This window comes from Barbus barbus (genome assembly GCF_936440315.1).
Source record: "Barbus barbus genome assembly, chromosome: 33".
NCBI classification, from domain to species: Eukaryota; Metazoa; Chordata; class Actinopteri; order Cypriniformes; family Cyprinidae; genus Barbus; species Barbus barbus.
Genome location: NC_136761.1, coordinates 13,336,968 through 13,354,439, shown reverse-complemented (window position 1 = coordinate 13,354,439; position 17,472 = coordinate 13,336,968). Strand labels below are relative to the sequence as shown.

The 17,472-nt window shown below is 36.1% G+C and overlaps 3 protein-coding genes across 8 annotated transcripts in view; 2 read left to right on the top strand and 1 right to left on the bottom strand.

The window, feature by feature from the left end:
- Window positions 1–85: 85 nt before the first annotated feature.
- LOC306853454 (HIG1 domain family member 2A-like) lies at window positions 86–2,454 on the top strand. Its single transcript, XM_079390882.1, has 2 exons — window positions 86–294; window positions 1,578–2,454. The coding sequence occupies exons 1-2, from the start codon at window positions 111–113 to the stop codon at window positions 1,742–1,744; spliced, it is 351 nt and encodes a 116-aa protein (XP_079247008.1). The 5' UTR covers window positions 86–110; the 3' UTR covers window positions 1,745–2,454.
- Window positions 2,326–8,795, bottom strand: LOC306853453 (clathrin light chain B-like). Of its 4 annotated transcripts, XM_079390879.1 has the most exons (7): window positions 8,704–8,759; window positions 8,373–8,613; window positions 6,917–6,966; window positions 6,676–6,793; window positions 5,852–5,963; window positions 4,914–4,967; window positions 2,332–3,931 (listed from the first exon to the last, which is right to left on the bottom strand). In XM_079390879.1, exons 2-7 carry the CDS (start codon window positions 8,551–8,553, stop codon window positions 3,760–3,762), a joined length of 687 nt encoding a protein of 228 aa, XP_079247005.1. In that variant the 5' UTR covers window positions 8,554–8,613; window positions 8,704–8,759; the 3' UTR covers window positions 2,332–3,759. The 4 variants fall into 4 exon arrangements, with proteins under 4 accessions (XP_079247004.1, XP_079247007.1, XP_079247006.1 ...); XM_079390878.1 differs by having other exon boundaries at window positions 2,326–3,931; window positions 8,373–8,795; XM_079390881.1 differs by lacking the exon at window positions 4,914–4,967 and having other exon boundaries at window positions 2,326–3,931; window positions 8,704–8,795.
- Window positions 8,796–10,471: 1,676 nt separating this feature from the next.
- LOC306852814 (PDZ and LIM domain protein 7) overlaps window positions 10,472–17,472 on the top strand; it is a 38,587-nt gene continuing 31,586 nt past the window's right edge. The window contains exons 1-2 of one of the 3 annotated variants that reach the window (XM_079389910.1): window positions 10,472–10,635; window positions 13,326–13,424. In XM_079389910.1, the coding sequence (XP_079246036.1) occupies window positions 10,615–10,635; window positions 13,326–13,424 (120 nt within the window). In that variant the 5' untranslated portion in view covers window positions 10,472–10,614. Of the gene's footprint in view, window positions 10,636–12,012; window positions 12,120–13,325; window positions 13,425–17,472 lie in introns of those variants that run through there. The other 2 variants (XM_079389908.1, XM_079389909.1) reach the window with 2 other exon arrangements.

Sequence of the window (17,472 nt, the reverse complement as noted above, 5' to 3'; positions counted from 1 at the left end):
AGTCTAAACATTTAAACCATAAAAGACCAGTTATGTCATGTGTTGTGCAGCTGGCGGAAATGCCCGGTTCTCTCTGTTTATTCCACTTCCTGTTAGCTGAAGTTCTAAGCATGGCGACTGTAACGACCCCGGTTGGCCAAGATCAACCGAGCACAGCAGATCGTCCACCCGTCGTGTTTGATTTGTCTCAGCCTCCGGTTATCGAGGGATTCAACCCGCTGCCCAGAGCGAGGGAGGAGAATTTTAAAGACAAATTCATCAGAAAGACCAAAGAGAATCCATTCGTCCCTATAGGTGAGTTACATAAAACAGTAAACAGTGACTTACGCAAGTTGCAAAACATAATTAAGTTATATGATTCACCAAAATACAGCTTCATATAATTTTGGTTGCCAACAATTAAATGTCGTTGAAGATAAAATGCAGAGATTTTTGAATATACTTTGTCATTTCATAGAAACCTCTTATGTCATGTATTTTAGATTAAGGTGATCACCTTGCAGCATATATGGCTATTAACCATGCAGCTGAGATTTTTGCACTGACAGAAGTTAAATGTGCAGAGTTTGACTTCCCTTAAGCCCTGTCAAAGTAACATTGATACACTGAATTCCCTCCTCTGTGTTATGGAAGTGCTGCCGTGCACACATTCTTTGTTTTGTGTCAGAGAAAGTGAAAAAAAGGATGGAACAATAAACAAAAACAGTGACAGTGTTTTTTCAGAGGAACGGTGATTCAAACCAAACGCAGTCATTTGGCACTTTTGACAAGTTTGTTACAACAAACAATAACAATAAACATTCGTAAATTTTGATAGCTACCTTCTTGATAGCAAGTTAAAAAAAACTTGTTTGTTTGTTTAAGTCTGATGCTCACCAAGGCTTCATTTATTTGATCAAAATATAGTACAAAGAAAAATATTAATATAACAATCTTACTGTCACATGATATTTCAAAAATGATGCTGATTTGGTGCTTAATAAACATTTATTATCAGTGTAGAAAAGAGTTCTGCTGCTTAATGTTAATTAACATTTTTTTGATGAATTGGTTTAAAAGGACAGCATTTACATGGAATAGAAATCTATTTTTTATATCATCATTAAAAAAATATATTTTGAGGAAGAAAAAAAAAAACACCTTCCTGACCACAAATTTTGTGTTTGGGGCGGGTAGTAAGTGACATTTAATCACATTTTTTTCTTTGCTTCCATTGGCCATTGGCTGAGTAAATTTGTAAGCATCACCGAGAATCCCAGGGCACAGTATATTTTCCACTGAACACACCCTTCTCTCCAGCTGTGAGGTTTGAATGTGACCTTCACAGCTGTCCAGCTGGGCTTTACTCAGCCAATGAAAACAGAAAAGAAAGACTGTTGTGCCAGAAGAAATAAAACTACACTTTAATATTTTAACATATTTCATAGAAAGATTCCATCTGACTAAACCACTTTATAATAAATGTGTATGTATGGTGTATATGTATATATATGCATATATAATATGAATAATTCTTGTTATATGTAGTTTAAGATGCGTAGAATAGCTGTAATTTTTTTGGTGGTCTTCCTTCTCAGGTTGTTTGGGAACAGCAGGAGCATTGATCTACGGCCTCGGCGCCTTCAGACGGGGCAAAACTCGACAGTCGCAGCTGCTAATGAGAGCCCGTATCTTCGCTCAAGGCTTCACCGTCGTTGCTATTATAGTGGGTGTAGCCGCCACAGCACTGAAGCCCAAGCAGTGAAGAGAAGACCGCAGACCCTGTTTGACCACACTGACAAGCGCCTTATATGGTCGATGCCTGAAATGTGATGTGAATATGGAATGAACTGAATATTAAATGCCAATTATTAGCATTTTTATTTTCTTTATAGATAAAGGGCCGGTGTAAGAACTCTTATATTATAGATCGACTGCTGCCAGATGGCACTATTTGCAAACTTTATCAATATGCTACACATTTGAAGGAAAAAAATCTGTCATCTTTTAATCACTGCTTGGTTACACACATTCTTCAAAAATAGAATTTTTTGTGCTTAGAAGAAAGTAACTTGTACAGGTTTGGTACAACTTGAGGGTGAGTAAATTATTATTTTCATTTAATTTAAAGAGTCACAAAATTGTCTGGTTGACAGGCATAGTACCTGTTTTTCCCATGTTGATGACCATTGCTTCTTTTTTTTTTTTTACACCTCAATGTTCTCTATGTATTTAGATGGACTACTAAAGGTGCTATGTATTGCATGCAAAGAAAACAGGAATTCTTAATATTAGCTTAAATCTCCAAGTATTATAAATGTATTATAAAATGTCAAAATAAATATTGTCTGAATGCATGATTTTTTTATTTAACGTTATTGAATACAGAATAATTATTGCATGGTCTGCACTGATGCACACACATTTTGGATAAGAGATCAATAAAAGGGATGACTGAGAAATCCAACCAATGTTAAATAACAAATGAATTTTTACTAGATTTTTTAATTAGAACCCAAAGTTTAATTGAAGCGGAGTCAAAAACTTACAGATGATTTCTTTGGTTATTAACCATCATTTGTTATAATATGCAACAAGTTATCTTAAAAGCCAACTAAAATGAAATTTTCAATAGAAAGAAGGCCTCCTAACTTAATCAAACAATCTGTAACATGTATACATGTGCCATTAAGTACCAAGTAGTATTACAAATTCAAAATCTGGTCTATTAAAAGCAGTATTGTTTTAATTCCAGCACGCTTATGTAAAAATACAACTACCTGCCTAAACTTACTGTGCTATGTTTTATATCTAGCGGTTTTGGCAGCTTTGAATGATGAAGGCCTACAGATAGACAGTAAGTCTCACAGTGAGAAAAGGTTTAGGCACATGATTCATTGCTGTACACTGAGGCCACAATTACACAAACTGTACACTAGAAAAGCACATGGTTCAAACTTATTATTAATCCCTTATGTATATAGTAACATAAAACAAAACATTAACTGCTATATAAGCAGCAGAGGCATGTGCTTAATGTGCCATGATGTCTGTGCAGTGGTATATTAGCAGGCTAAATCTGAGTATTTCTCTTTCATCTGTACAAGATTTCTTCTATTTTAAGTATAATAGGAGCTTTGATGGGCAACATGCGCATTGAATTAAAAACTGCACCCTTAACTAATAACTATTTGAATATTGAAAGTGTTAATGTGTAAATTATAATAAAACAAGAACCTTAGCAAGCTCAGAAATGTAACGTCCCTCTTGGAAGTGAACAGAAATACACAAACGCAGATGATGCCAAACCCAGATACTGATTACAACACAACATTCAATTTAGGAAGACAAATAAACGGTAAAAATACTATATATAGAAACACTTCCATTTCCTGTGTAACAAGGCAATAAAGACACTTATTGGTACCAGTGAATTAATGCTGTCCAATGGGCTCTGCAAATATTGTGACAATCACAACAATAACTCGTAAACTAACCAAGCTAGCCGCCTTTCATGTAGCTTGGGATTAAGGGAAAACTTGACATGTTTTCAATGGATCGAGGCACACTTACAATATGTTCTTTATCATATGGAACAGCCAAAGTCTTTGCAAAACACCAGGGTACATAAATAGGAAGTTTAAATATAGTAAAGCGTACACATTCAATTACCCTTTTTAAAAACATAAAAGCTTAAATCTGTTAAAGTGTTCAGCCTCACTAAAATAAAGTGCAAGAGGGATCAGAAAGAAAGCCTAGGAAATACAAGAGGGAGTTACATTAGCGAACCAGAGGCGTCTGTTTTAGAGAAATAAGAACGGAGCGCATCCGAGAGACGTCTTTAGTCTGACGGCTGGTTTTGGGGTTGAAGTCACATAGACGGGCCACTTTCTCCCATTCTGTTCCAGGACTGTCATCATCGCACTCCTTGAGGAAGGCCTCCTCTGACACTCTACATGGACGGATAGGAGAGAAACATGAGAACCAGCATTTCACAGACGTTTAGGTAAGAGCCATGTCACTTGTCATAATCTCAGACTTCAAATTAAATTAGAGCTCGACCAACATTATTTCTGCATCCAGTAGCGAATATTTTCTGTCTTAACCAGGTCTAAACACACTGATTGACAATCACAGCCAATCAGAAGACGTTTGATGTTAATATTTCATCTTTTTGGGTGGCCATGTCTAACTTAAGAAAGAATAAAAGGTGGAAGTTATAGACCTGTTAATAAGAAATTAAGCATGCATGAATATCGTTAAAAATGTTGGTGGAACAGATCATTGGTCTACCTCAACATTAAATGAGAAATAAAGCATTTATGTAATTACACCTAATTACAATTCAAAACTTTGGGGTCAGTAAGATTTTTTTTTTATTTTTTGAAAAATATTGATACTTTTATTCAGCAAGGATGCACTAAATTGATCAAAAGTCACAGTAAAGACATTTATAATGCTACAAAACATTCTATTTTAAATAAATGCTGTTCTTTTGAACTTTCTACTCATCAAGGAATCATGAAAGAAACATTTCTAAAAAAAAAAATATTAAGCAGCAACTTTTTTTAACAATAAGAACAAATGTTTGTAAAGTACCAAATAAATCAGCATACTAGAATGATTTCTGAAGGATCATGTGAGACTGAAGACTGGAGTAATGGCTGTAGAAAATTCAGCTTTGCTATCACAGGAATAAATTACATTTTAAAATATATTCACATAGAAAATAGTTCTTTTCAATTTTAATCATATTTCACAATATTAGTGTTTTAATGTATTTTTAATCAAATAAATGCTGCCTTGGTGAGCAAGGGAGACTTTCATTTAAAAAAAATCTTACTGACCTCAAACTTTTGAATGGTTGTTTATGTGATGCAAGCAAGAAACTGAGTGCAATTATGTGCAATTTCACTGATTTGCATTAAACATACACAAAGCCTGTGGCATCAGAGTTGGGCTGTTTGTAGACAGCCTCATCAGCGATCCTAATGCACACACAAGCAGGACAGTAGAAGAGGAAAAGAAAAAAGATAAAGAGTGGAGGAGCCGGAGAGTGAAAGAGAGAGGGACACATAAGAAGAAAGTCAGTCTCACACAAACTGCACATGAAAAGATGTGTTAAAGTACATCAAATACTTTTTCATGACACCAAGAAGACTGAAGATACAACACCATATGCTGTCGATTACCATACAAAATCAGTTTGATCATCTCCTCAGTACAAATTCTAAGTGCATTACTATAAATACCATTTTGTTTCTGAGGAAAAAGTCTACATTTTTAAGAGCTTAACCTGCACTGAATCAGGAACATTCCTCCATTGACTATTTAACTGACGTGCCTTTGTATCTCTCTCTGCTATAAATTCACACACACACACACACACACACACACACACACACACAAACAAAATATAACTATTTGCAATTTGACACAAGTCAAAGTCCATGTGATTTCTATCAAGAATTAAAAGCATACAGACAGCATTAGGAACAGTCTTCTCTGTGCACATGAAAAATTACAGTAAAAAACAGAGAGCATCAGATATCATGCAAGTGTCTGTTGAGGTGGTTGGCATTAGTATCTCAGCAGTAAGACTCACAATGGATTCATTACATTAACTTATGAGTATGACAAAAATGAGACTTCATCTAAAACATACCATTGAACAATTTCAGAAAACAAATATCTTAAAATCAGCTAAAATTACAGGAAGCCTGTATTTTAGAGTTTGGCAAACCATTTTATTAGACGTTCTCCATCACATGTCTTTTCTCGTATGGACTGATGGTTCACAACTGTCTGCATCCTAATTTTCACTAACAAATACATACAGCTCAATAAAGCCTGGATGTTAGAGTGAAAATACCTGTTGTTGGCTTTATTCTTCTCCATCTGTTCATTCTGGTGTACATGCCAGTCCTCTAGTTCCTTCCGGGCCTTTTCCCTCCACACAGCCTCAGCTGCTTTAGAGGCTGCATCTGCACATAAGAAAACATAAAAGTTCATACACAACACACAAACTGCTTGATTTTTTTAAGTAATAAACAATAAGCAAAATGTATCCTCATATTTGACACCACATTATGTTTGGCTTTTTTAATTTATGTCTTTAAAATTCATATTTCTATTATAAATCGGCTATTTGAATAAAGGTGTTTAAACTTTTTCCATTGAAGTGTTTGTAACTTTTTGTTTATGTTTTTCTAATAAAATGATATGTACTGATGTCTATTACGTGGCTGCAGCATAACCTCAAGTGACTGTTTTCGATTACTGCTGCCACTAGAAGCACCATATTCATCGCCCATGATTCATTTGTTTCACAAAACAAGAATGGTTTATGAAGTGATTAGAATTCAACTGGCCAAGTGATCTAAACATATCAGCCACCATAATAAGGGACCAGCATTTTGTAGAATAACCTGGATAATTTTAAACATATTTGTCAAAAGCACTATTAATTGACTGGTTTTAAATTGAAAAAAGGGTTATTTTTAAATGAAATAACATTAAACCAGCTTTTAAGAGCCAAGGCTTTCACCTGAGAAATTTCTCCCATCTAAAATTATGACATGCCAAAGAATTGTCTTAATTGAACTTGGCAGTCTATCCAGTTTGTAACACACAAACACAAAAAGCACAATTCCCTATTGAAGGTTATTTATAATTATACAGGAAATAATTCAGTACCTAATTCCTCCAGCCGAGTCTTTTGTTCCTCCCTCCACTTGCGCAGGCTTTCAGGTTCTTGTCTCTGCATGTCGACTTGGGCAATGGCTGAGTAGCTGTCAGTTGTGCCATTGGTATCCTAATGTTACAATTGATGTAACGTTAACAACATCTGTTCCAACAATTGCCAATTGTGTTGTAGTACATAAAAACAAACAACATTTAATACGACAAGATTTGTTGTTTTTCTAACCACACTCACTTGAAACATATCTCCGTTTACAGCAGTATCTGGTGCGTCTCCAAAATCACCTGCACTCAAATAGCAGAAACAACATGAGTTTAAGCACTCATTAGGAAACAGTTTCTACGCTACGTTGACTCTGAAACATTACAAGCATCACTAGAATGCAGCACACCTTGTCGGACTGTGAGTACGTAAAGACCTCTCTCACAATTTCTGGATCTTGTCAGCAGGTGGGCTGGTGTGTTCACTTTTCAAAGAGGTTTAGTTCAGCAACCTTGATTGTCTCTACTCATTTGTTATACACAAATAGCCTTTACTAGTGTGCTTTTCCAGTTTGCTTGCTTGTCTTAACTTGACCGTGTGGAAGGTGTGACTTTAACTCCAGTATTAAAGCTGTACATGTGAAGTTAGACTACTGAAAAACTTAATTTGGTGGTATTAAATTGAAATTCACTTAACAACAATAAACTATCCAAATTAAGAGTCTTCATGGTTGTTGTCAATCATGATTAATCTCTCTCCACTACTGTCAGCTTTTTGATCATTTTGATGATGATGATGACGATGAGTGTAGGTCACTTCCCACACAATTCATATTAGAGCATCTTTGCTATATTGTTATTATTATAATGAGAAAGTAATAACTATTAATATTAACAAACAACAAATACGGTTGTTTTTATTTGGTAAACTTGTAATTGTGGTTGTTTTTATTGAACACTTATTGAATTAATGTGCACTTTTCTTTACTAAAAAGTACTGTTGCAGTACTAATGTACTTCTTCCATGTAATATAATATAATGTGACCCTGGTCATAAGGATAAATTATTTTAAATTCTGAGGGAATCTGAGGGTGCCAAAAAAAATAATAAATCAAAACACTGGGAAAATCGCCTTTAAATTTGTCCAAATGAAGTTCTTAGCAATGCATATTACTAATCAAAAATTAAGTTTTCATATATTTACAGTAGGGAATTTACAAAATATCTTTATGGATCATGATCTTTACGTAATATCCTAATGATTTGTGGCATAAAAGAAAAATAGATCATTTTGACCCATACAATGTATTAGTGGCATTTGCTACAAATATACCCGGACTGGTTTTGTGGTCCAGGGTCACATATATTATAATACAATGTTATGTATATGTATCATGGGATTCTTAAAAGTACATGTAAATATCATGGTACAGTAAGTTCAATACTGCCACATACTTTTTGTAAGAAATTGTCAAAACCCATAGTACTTTTTTGGTAAGTGATGTGGCACTCATTTAGTACCATATTTGTACACCATGGTATTTACATTGTAGGCTACTACTGGTAGGATACTTATATGTAAGATGTGAGATTTTACATTACGTTTACACTAATAAACTTGAATAATCGTATAACAATATAATAAAAATCGCATAATTATAATAATAGCAATGAAGTGCAAGCCAGCAGGCCGTTGTGACACATTCACCTCCGAACGATGTGTAGGTGTTCGCGGGCGGAGGTCCACCGTCCTCCAGAGCACCGAACCCGGCGCTGTCGTTCTCGATCACGGCGATCTCGTTCTCCTGCTGGGCCAGAAACGCCGCGGCCGGATCTTCTTCTGCATGAACTCCGTTGTCGGAGGCCGAAAAGCCAAAGTCGTCAGCCATGTTTAACAAAGTAACACCGGCTTCCGTAAAGCTGCACTAAAACCCTCCGGCTGTTCTGTTCTTCAAGCAAGTTAGGAGTGTTTAAAGGAAAAATAAACTTACATTAGTTGTTAAAGGTCAAACAGAGACAGATTTGTGCGTTGTTTTTACTTTGTTATGGCAGCAGGTTGGCTATGAGTTGAATGACACGCAGCTCTTGTTGGGAGGGCTGGGAAAATTTCAGTAACAATAATGTTGAACGCACTGTAGATTTGTGGTGTTTTGTCTCCATCTACTGGAGTCTGTACGTAACGTTAATTCACACTTCAACCTTGCATCAAGATGTTTGATATAATGCCATAGTTCATACTGTGATATGATTTGTTTTCTTTTTTCATCTTTAAAAGTGTTTATGGAAGCTACTGGTTATGAAAATAATATTTAAGCAAAAACACTGCCAAATTGCAATGCTGAGCTGTCTGAGTTGCACAGTTGAATGACTGTTATAGTAGTTAGTATGTATGCTTTGACTTACTGAGACATTCTTAAGGAGCATGGATGTTCTTAAGGAATATGGATGTATTTATGTCAGAGCACTAATATATAGTGCCGTCAAACGATTAGTCGCGATGGCATCCAAAATCAAAGTTTTTGTTTACATAATATATGTGTGTACTGTGTATATTTATTATGTCTATAAAAAATACACACACGTACATGCATATATTTAAGAAAAATATGTTATGTTATAAATATAAATATAATTATATACATGTAAATATTTTCAAAATATATACTGTATGTGTTTGTATTTATATATACATCATAAATATACACAGAATACACACATATATTATGTAAACAAAAACTTTGATTTTGGATGTGATTAATCGTGATTAATCGTTTGACAGGACTAATATATATATAATTGTTTTTAAGTCAGTTATTTCTATCTTTTGCTGTAGTGTGTCAGTAGAAAATATCAGTTTGCATTTCCAAACATTCGAGTGATATGTTTGTTTGCACAAGGAGTCAGACAACAGCTAGTGCTCCACACAGAGATCTGATCTGATCATCATCCAGTCTGTCTGAAATGACATGAAGAAACAGAACAAACTGAGACTAAATCCAGAAGAACTGTGGCAAAGTCTCCGAGATGCTTCAAGAAACCTATACCTGCAAAGCTACTGTACTGTGTAAAAATGCTGTAAAATGTAGATGCTGTTAAAAATAATTTCATATATAGATTTTCTTTATCAGCTTTTAACTAAATTAAATCAACATTTGGTGTGTGACCATTCATCCTTTGCATTTAAAGCAGCTTTTGCCCTTGGTGCACTTGTGCATAGTTTTCCAGGTAGATTTGCAGGTAGGTTTCTTGAAGCATCTTGGAGATGTTGCCACAGCTCTTCTGGATTTAATCGGTCTCAGTTTGTTCTGTTTCTTCATATATATATATATATATAATTAGTTTGGTTATGTAATTGTATTTAATTTAATTCCTTTGACTGAAGTTCTTTATGTGGATTGGAAAAATATAAATGTCATATTAATCATGTTTGTGCATTAAAATCTGGACAAAGACAAGCCAAAATGATGAACAAATAGGTTCATATATTGGATTCGTTTCGTAATTAATATCCAATCAAGAAAGAATCTGTAAATACAATAATATAATAAAATCCTATTGAAATATAAACAAATAAATGTATACATATACGAATACATTAACAAATTTAATTAACTAACAAATTATTAGTGGAAATAAATAAATGGAAATAACTATTTCACTAAAAATACATATATGATATAAATGATTGTAAAAAACAAACATAACTGTGACTGTATTCAACAAAACATGAGTACTGCTTGCTGGAGGGTCTTGCCACGGGGGCGCGCCCACCGAGCCCGTGCGTCAGGCCTCCACGTGACGCGTGACGTAAATCAGAGTCCTACTAAAAGAAAATCCATCAGGGAAAACCTGCGGCTTCTGCGCGCGACCTGACGCCCAAGTCCAGAAAGTTGTGAAGTTTACTTGATCTCTTTATAACAGCCCATCAGATCAGAAGACAGGAGGCTGCGATGTCTGCCGATCAGAAAGAGGTAAATGCACTGCTTCCCAACTTCTTTTTGGATGTACCGGCAGCAACCGGGCTTAAAAAAGAGTGTATCACGTTTCTAGGTTACATAGACTCTCATATGAGAAGTAGGCTACTGCAGAAGGTTATAACCGGTTATGATGGCTGTGTGTATTTGATTTATGATGCAATTGAATTTGTTATAATGTGTTTGTGATATAGCGCGGCATGTTTAAAACCGTAATTTCTTTTGAATGCAATGGCTTTTTTTCTTCTTCTTGTAACAGGCAATTAGTAGTGCATTAGTTTACATTTTAATGTGGTTCCCTTTTAATGAGGTAAATATTGATTCTATAGGAAATTTGATTTAAAAAAAAAATCCTTTAGTTGTAAGTCATTATTACAGAGTTAAATCCAAGTTTATTGCAGATTGTGTAACTGTTAGTTGGCAGTTAGTTTCACTGATCAAAGGCCTTGACATTTATCTTATTTCTTCTTATTGAAGAAAAAAATAAATTACACAAATTATTGTAGTTTATGCATAGTTCACAGGTCAATACTGAGTTGCATGCAGTTTGCAAAGTGCATGATTTATTCTTGCACTTGCATAACCCCAGACAGAAATAAGTTCAGACTGCTTGAACACTTGACTGTTTTATGTATACTTATGTGTTTTTCAGCTTTATCAGTTCTTAAGCTTAACATTCTAATTCATCCTAGGGGATGGAATGTCAGACTTATGAATGAATGTTATTTTAAAAGCGATTTTTATCACAAAGGACTGTATGAAATTTGAGGTAGTTAGTGGAAAATTGAAATGCACCAGAAAAGAGACCTTTGAGAAAGTACAGTGCCCTCTCGATTACCGTTTTACCACAGGGTACAACAACATCAGCAGCCGTTTTGTGCTCTCAAATTGTATTCAATATGACAAAACCTGCTTTGGGTGGTATAGTTTTGCCGTGTAAAACATATGTTATTTGCACAGTGCGAAAAGACCATTCAGAATGTGTAATGTCTTTTCAATTGCAGTTTTACCACAGGGCAAAACAGTGCCGTTGCTCTCTCAAATTGCTGTCACATACCCAACCGTGGGTGCAACCATGAAACATATGTTATCCACATTGAGAGGAATGTTCATTTGGCTTCCCACCCATCCAACCTGCTTTCTGATGTCTTTTCTAGTAGTTTATGGGTTTAAATGTTCCATCTAGAGCCAGAGGATCTGAGGTTGTAGATGTTTTCTCTTCCTTCACTCCCTCCCTCTCTTTCTCAGTCTCTCTTTCCCCTCTCCGTGACTCGTGGGTGTTGGGCTGAAATAGTTTGGTGTAGTTTTACATTCCTTATATAGCCTGTGGAGTAAGAGAGACGTGGAGCGAACCCGTGTCACAAAGAAGGAGGGGAGGGAGTTGAGCTTTGCCAGCAGTGGGAAAGTCAGGCTGTCTTGCAGTGCCAGATTTCCACTTGGTTTTCTGGAGGTTTGGGTGACAAGTTGGCCCTTGGCATAAGGTATGTGTGCGGCACGCCACACTGTAACAGGTAAACTCCTTGTGGGATAGGATAGCCTCTGGAGTTTGGGGACTATAAGTCACAGGGAGGGGGGAAATGTCATGATTTGGGGGTCTCAGCTTGTCCTTGGATTTCAGTTTTATGTCATGTTACTGTTTGCTCTTGTACCAACCTGTAACATAATCAATATAGTGATGCAATGATGTGCTGGAGGTTCCAGCGGTGGATTATTTTAGTATTTTAAAAACATAAAATGACTCATTAATAAATGCCACTGAATGCTATAAATGTATGTTGAGCTTTTAGAATGTTCTGGGTTGTCATAATGTATTGCATTTTCACTCGTGGATTTGCTAGAGTGTAGATAATGTGCACTTTCATTGTGTATCACTGACCGGTAATTTGCAATTCACCATGGAAATATATAGGTGCTTATTTCTGTCACCTACCTGATAATTAATTTAAATAAGCCGGTTCTCAAATGTCTCCACGGATGCTACCGTTTAACAGTGAACAATTGGTCACTCAGGAATAACAGTGTTTTCCCAATGGTTTCAGTACTTTTTACGTTTGTTGAACTGTCAAGTCAACTTTATTTGTATAGTGCTTTTCACAGAACAATTTTTTTTTTAAACCAGCATCACAAAAGTCTCAATATCTTTATGCCTAGTTGCATTTAGCAAATTAGAGCTGGGCGATCATATAGATTATATTTTGTGGTGATATAACCAATCAAGCAGTTGAGGTTTGCTATATAGTCCACATTGATTAATGCGAGTTAGATATACTTATTCATCTAAGTTTACATAGAGACCTTTGTGATAACTATGTATACGATATATATTGTTTTGTGCAGTGAATGGATGTTGAAATATCTTTGTGGAACCACAGATGCCAATAAAAAAAATCTTTATTTTTAGAAGCGTTTGTAGTATATATAGCTTTATATGAGTGTACTGCATATTTGAGGGTAAATTTGGATAACCATATGTTTAATATTGCACTGTATAATTGTTCAAGCTATCTTCCAATCCAAAAAGTTTGTTGGGTTTAAGTCACGGACAGTCAGACGTCAGCAGCATTTCAGACACGGTTCATGTGTGTGGGTCTGGAATGTTTGGTTTCTGCCTTGTTAGGAGCTCTGAATCACTTATAATAATATTACTGTGGCTATAATCTTTCTTTTGTGTTTGTTTTCCTCTTCAGGCCATGAATATATATAGCGTAACGCTCAACGGACCTGCTCCCTGGGGTTTTCGGCTTCAGGGAGGCAAGGACTTCAACATGCCCCTGACCGTGTCCAGGGTAAGTGACCTCCATCTTGGATGTAGCGATGGGTAATAGACATGTTTTGTTTACAGCTTAAGCTGTTAGCTGCTTATAAATGATATGTTAATCTCATTTGTTCCCTTTAACTTTTCAGTTTGACAAATGAACAAGACGTTTCAGATTTTATTTAGCTAGTGTGAACCCATCACTCACTCAAGGTGTTTTCATCGCCATAATGAAGTTTTGCACCAATTCTTTGTCGGTTTACAGTCCCACCTCTGCACACAGAAAGGCATCAAACACAACCTCATAAGGAAATGCAATAGTTAATGAGAAAAGTGTGCTCAGTGCTTCGTGAGGTCTATTTCAACACTTGCATTCCAACAGAAACATGTCACCGCTTGATATCAACCCTGTAAGAAAAAGGCTGCTTCAGAACTCCATTCAGATGTCTCCTCACAAGGATATGTTATGCTTTGTTTAGTTTCCAGCATGCGTTGTTCTCTCTTTAAGGTCATTGAATCCTGGCTTAATAGCACCTCCAATGGAGCATATTGAACGGATCAGGTCCAGACGCAGAATTTCCATTCCATATATGAGCAGTGTTGTTTTAATATACACGCAAGCTCTGGTAGCTAGTGTTTGTGGACCTGAAAGGTCATTTCATATGTATATGAATACCATAGGGACAAACAATGAGACGTTGGTTTCGATAAAATGCTGCCGATATACTTAGATTAATGTATAGAAGATTAATTTGCACAGACTGTTTGTAGTTTGAGTACGCATAAGAAATTGTAAATATTGTGACTGTTATTGTGACTTCTGACCAGTGGTGCGTTTCCCAAAAGCATCATTAGCCAGTTGTGGTCACATGATGTTCCATTGTTACCAATATTTGGGATTTCCCGACACTATAGAGGAACATTTGCAAACAGACTTGTAAGGTCTTGACCTGTAGTTAGAAGCATTAGAGTAGAAGCAGAAGGGTTAATTTCTCCAACAAATCATCATACCACAGTGGTTAAGCAAAGAGTTACAGTACGTCATTGCACAAGAAAGACACCTCAGCATGAGTTTGAGAAAATTATTTCAAAATGAAAATGACTTCAGTTTCGCTCAGTTATGCTGGTGTGGCAGAAATGACATACTTCACCCTTACCAATTGTCTTCATGCATGAACAAAAGTTTTTTTTTGGCCAAACGTGTTCAGTTTTTTTTAGATTAAGTATTAATTGATGTGTTTTTTTCTTTAACTGCATGTGCTACTAAATAATGATTGATAATGCTTATTTGGATTTTTCATTTTTTTTTTTTTGCCATTTTGAGATTAATAACTATTCCCACTCGGCTGAAGAAGTAAACCGAAGTAGCATTAAAGTTTGAAAATTTCCTGAAAGCTTTAATGGATGTTTTCTGGGTTCATTATTTTTTTAAATATTTTGACTAGATTTTCTCTGTTTTTAGCTCTGCCAGACTTTACAACATTTTCACCTTTTCCCTCACTTTGTCTGACATGGTAGTATAACCTGCAGCTGTGTACATCTGTTTCGCTCTCAGACATCTGTCGGCGCTGATGACTTGCAATAACACTCCCTTAAATGTCTGCTTCAGTCAAAATGGTGACTTCATCCGTCAGTGTGAGAGCTGGTCATAAAGCCTCCTGCTGCTGCCAGATGTTATGCAATAGCAAGATCGTGTCTGTGCGTGTCATTCTTAACCTGATTTAGTTTCTCATAAAGCACAGTGCAGGATGTTGTGTTTATGAAGAATGATTTCAGTACAGGATTGAACAGAAACCGGCAACGTCTCACGCTAGAGCTAACATGGCAAAAATGATACTTATCATTTTAAAAATGAAGCCTATCTTCTGATTTTTGAGTAAAACTACAGGAGCCACTTCAGCGCTGCTTCAGAAAAATAAAAAATTTATAAAAGTAGAGAGAAGTCCATTCAGATGGATCCGTTATTCACTTCATAGTTCAGTGGCAATCTATGTAAGGCCTATCTCAATTGTAAAGCACCAAACTGGCCTATTGTGTCCCCATTTACTAATACTAATCACGTGACATACACTGGAACGTGCCGCTTTTGACACATCACAGTAAAATAAACATTTCATTCCTCAGTCGCCCTCACCTCTTGACAGACGTGAAAATGAATTTTCAAAGGGATGTTACAGCCAGACGCTTCCTGTGTTCAGGTTGACATCAGCGAGTCATTAGCGTGACAGGTGGTGAATCACTAGGTGTGTTTGTTCTGTCGTTTGAGATTACACTATGCTGTTAAAGGTGATTTGTTAGTCTGATATGAAGGGTGGCGGTTCATTCATCTTGACAGAAGTCTACGCCCTCTTCTTCCAGTTCCGAACTGTTGAGTTATGCAGTGTTAAATCACAATAGGTCTAAGCAGGTCATGAGGCAATGGAGATATGCTCTGTCCACAGGTTCTAAAGTAGAGTCATTTGAAGACGGGTGGTCTGTTTCCCCCCCTTCTCCTCAATGGGAGAACAAAGAGGTTAAAGATTGAGGTTTTATGGGATTAGGCGCATAAGGCCGGCCATTCAAACAGGAGAGTGATGAAATGGAACAGTGGTTTATTTATAGGGGCTGCTTGAATGTTTGCTGTTATACATAATAATTAGTGGTGCTTGCTAAGGGTTTGAACAAACCACTAATCTTGTGTTTTAAACTTTGTCATGTAACATCCTGCATCGTTTGTGCAATATGCATGAAAGATGAGGATAGGTGATATTAAGCAGTTTGATTTATGATTTTTGTCTAAACATGCACAGTAATTCAATAGAGATTGATCATCCAAACATGAAAATTCTGTCGTCATTTTCTTACCCTCATGTCATTCTAATTGTCCATGTCACACCCATATTGTAAGTGTTTCTCCATTTAAAGTCCAGGTAACCAAACCGTTGTTAAGCAAATGTAAAACAGATTGGTCACACTTTATTTTAAGGTCCAGTTCTTGCTAATTATAAACCATTAACTATGACTTTTGCCTCAATTAAAATACTAATTTACTGCTTACTAATTAGTTAGTAAAATATTTAAGTTTAGCTATTGGGTAGGATTAGGGATGTAGAATATAGTCATGAAGAATATGTGCTTTATAAGTACTAATAAACAGCCAATATGTCATTAATAGGTGTTCTAACAAGCAGCTAGTTAATAGTGAGAATTGTTCGCTATATATGTCTAGGAACTACACTCTTGTTCCGGCGTAATAATCAAGGAACTTTGCTGCCGTACCGTGGGTGCAGCAGGCGCAATGAAATGACGCAGCACCTGAAAGCAGTCCCCAGCTATATCATAACTAGTTACCTAGCTGGGGACTACTTTCAGGCGCTGCGTAATATCATTGCGCCTGCTGCACCCACGGTACGGCAGTAAAGTTCCTTGATTATTAATCGCAACTTCTCATTTTCCGTCAGTCTTAGTGCACGATGTAACTACAGAAGAGTCAAGCTTTAAATAGGAAAATTATCGAAACTCTTTGGACATTTTTGAACGAGATGCTAATGGTCTAATCCGATTCAATGATCTATGCTAAGCTAAGCTAAAAGTGCTACTGCCAGACACTGAGATCGGCTGAATGGATTCAAAAACGGTAAAACTCAACTGTTTATCTCTAGGGGAGTTGTAAAATGAGCCTATTTCCAAAAAGGTGGAGTGTTCCTTTTAAAGTGTTACCAACAAATCCATAAGAATCAAGAGGTTTAATCCAAGTCTTGTGAAGAGATACCATTGCTTTATGAACAGATTTAATTTAGGCTTGAACCACTCTATTCATTTGGATTTTCGGTTGTTTTAGGTTGTGGTTACGTGGAAATTAAATGGACAAATATAAACTTCTAAGGCTACATTTAAAAATATCTAAATGTGTGTTTTGAAGATTAACCATAGGTGCAACATTTGTAACAACATGAAAATGAGTAAACGATGACAAGAATATTTATTTTTGGGTGAACGGTGCCTTTAAATGAGGGTTCAAGCTATATTTAGTGCATGTCTTTTGGTTTGGCCTCTTTTGACTTTAAGGACCATTAAGTAACCACCTAGTAACACCCTAG

Bases quoted from the DNA above. Each gene is read 5' to 3' on its own strand.
- LOC306853454 (XM_079390882.1), top strand. From the start codon at position 111: ATGGCGACTGTAACGACCCCGGTTGGCCAAGATCAACCGAGCACAGCA. The intron at 295-1,577 runs GTGAGTTACATA...CTTCCTTCTCAG, and splicing joins GAATCCATTCGTCCCTATAG to GTTGTTTGGGAACAGCAGGA.
- LOC306853453 (XM_079390878.1), bottom strand. From the start codon at position 8,553: ATGGCTGACGACTTTGGCTTTTCGGCCTCCGACAACGGAGTTCATGCA. The intron at 6,967-8,372 runs GTGAATGTGTCA...ATTTGAGTGCAG, and splicing joins CACCTACACATCGTTCGGAG to GTGATTTTGGAGACGCACCA. The intron at 6,794-6,916 runs GTGAGTGTGGTT...TTGTAACATTAG, and splicing joins TAAACGGAGATATGTTTCAA to GATACCAATGGCACAACTGA.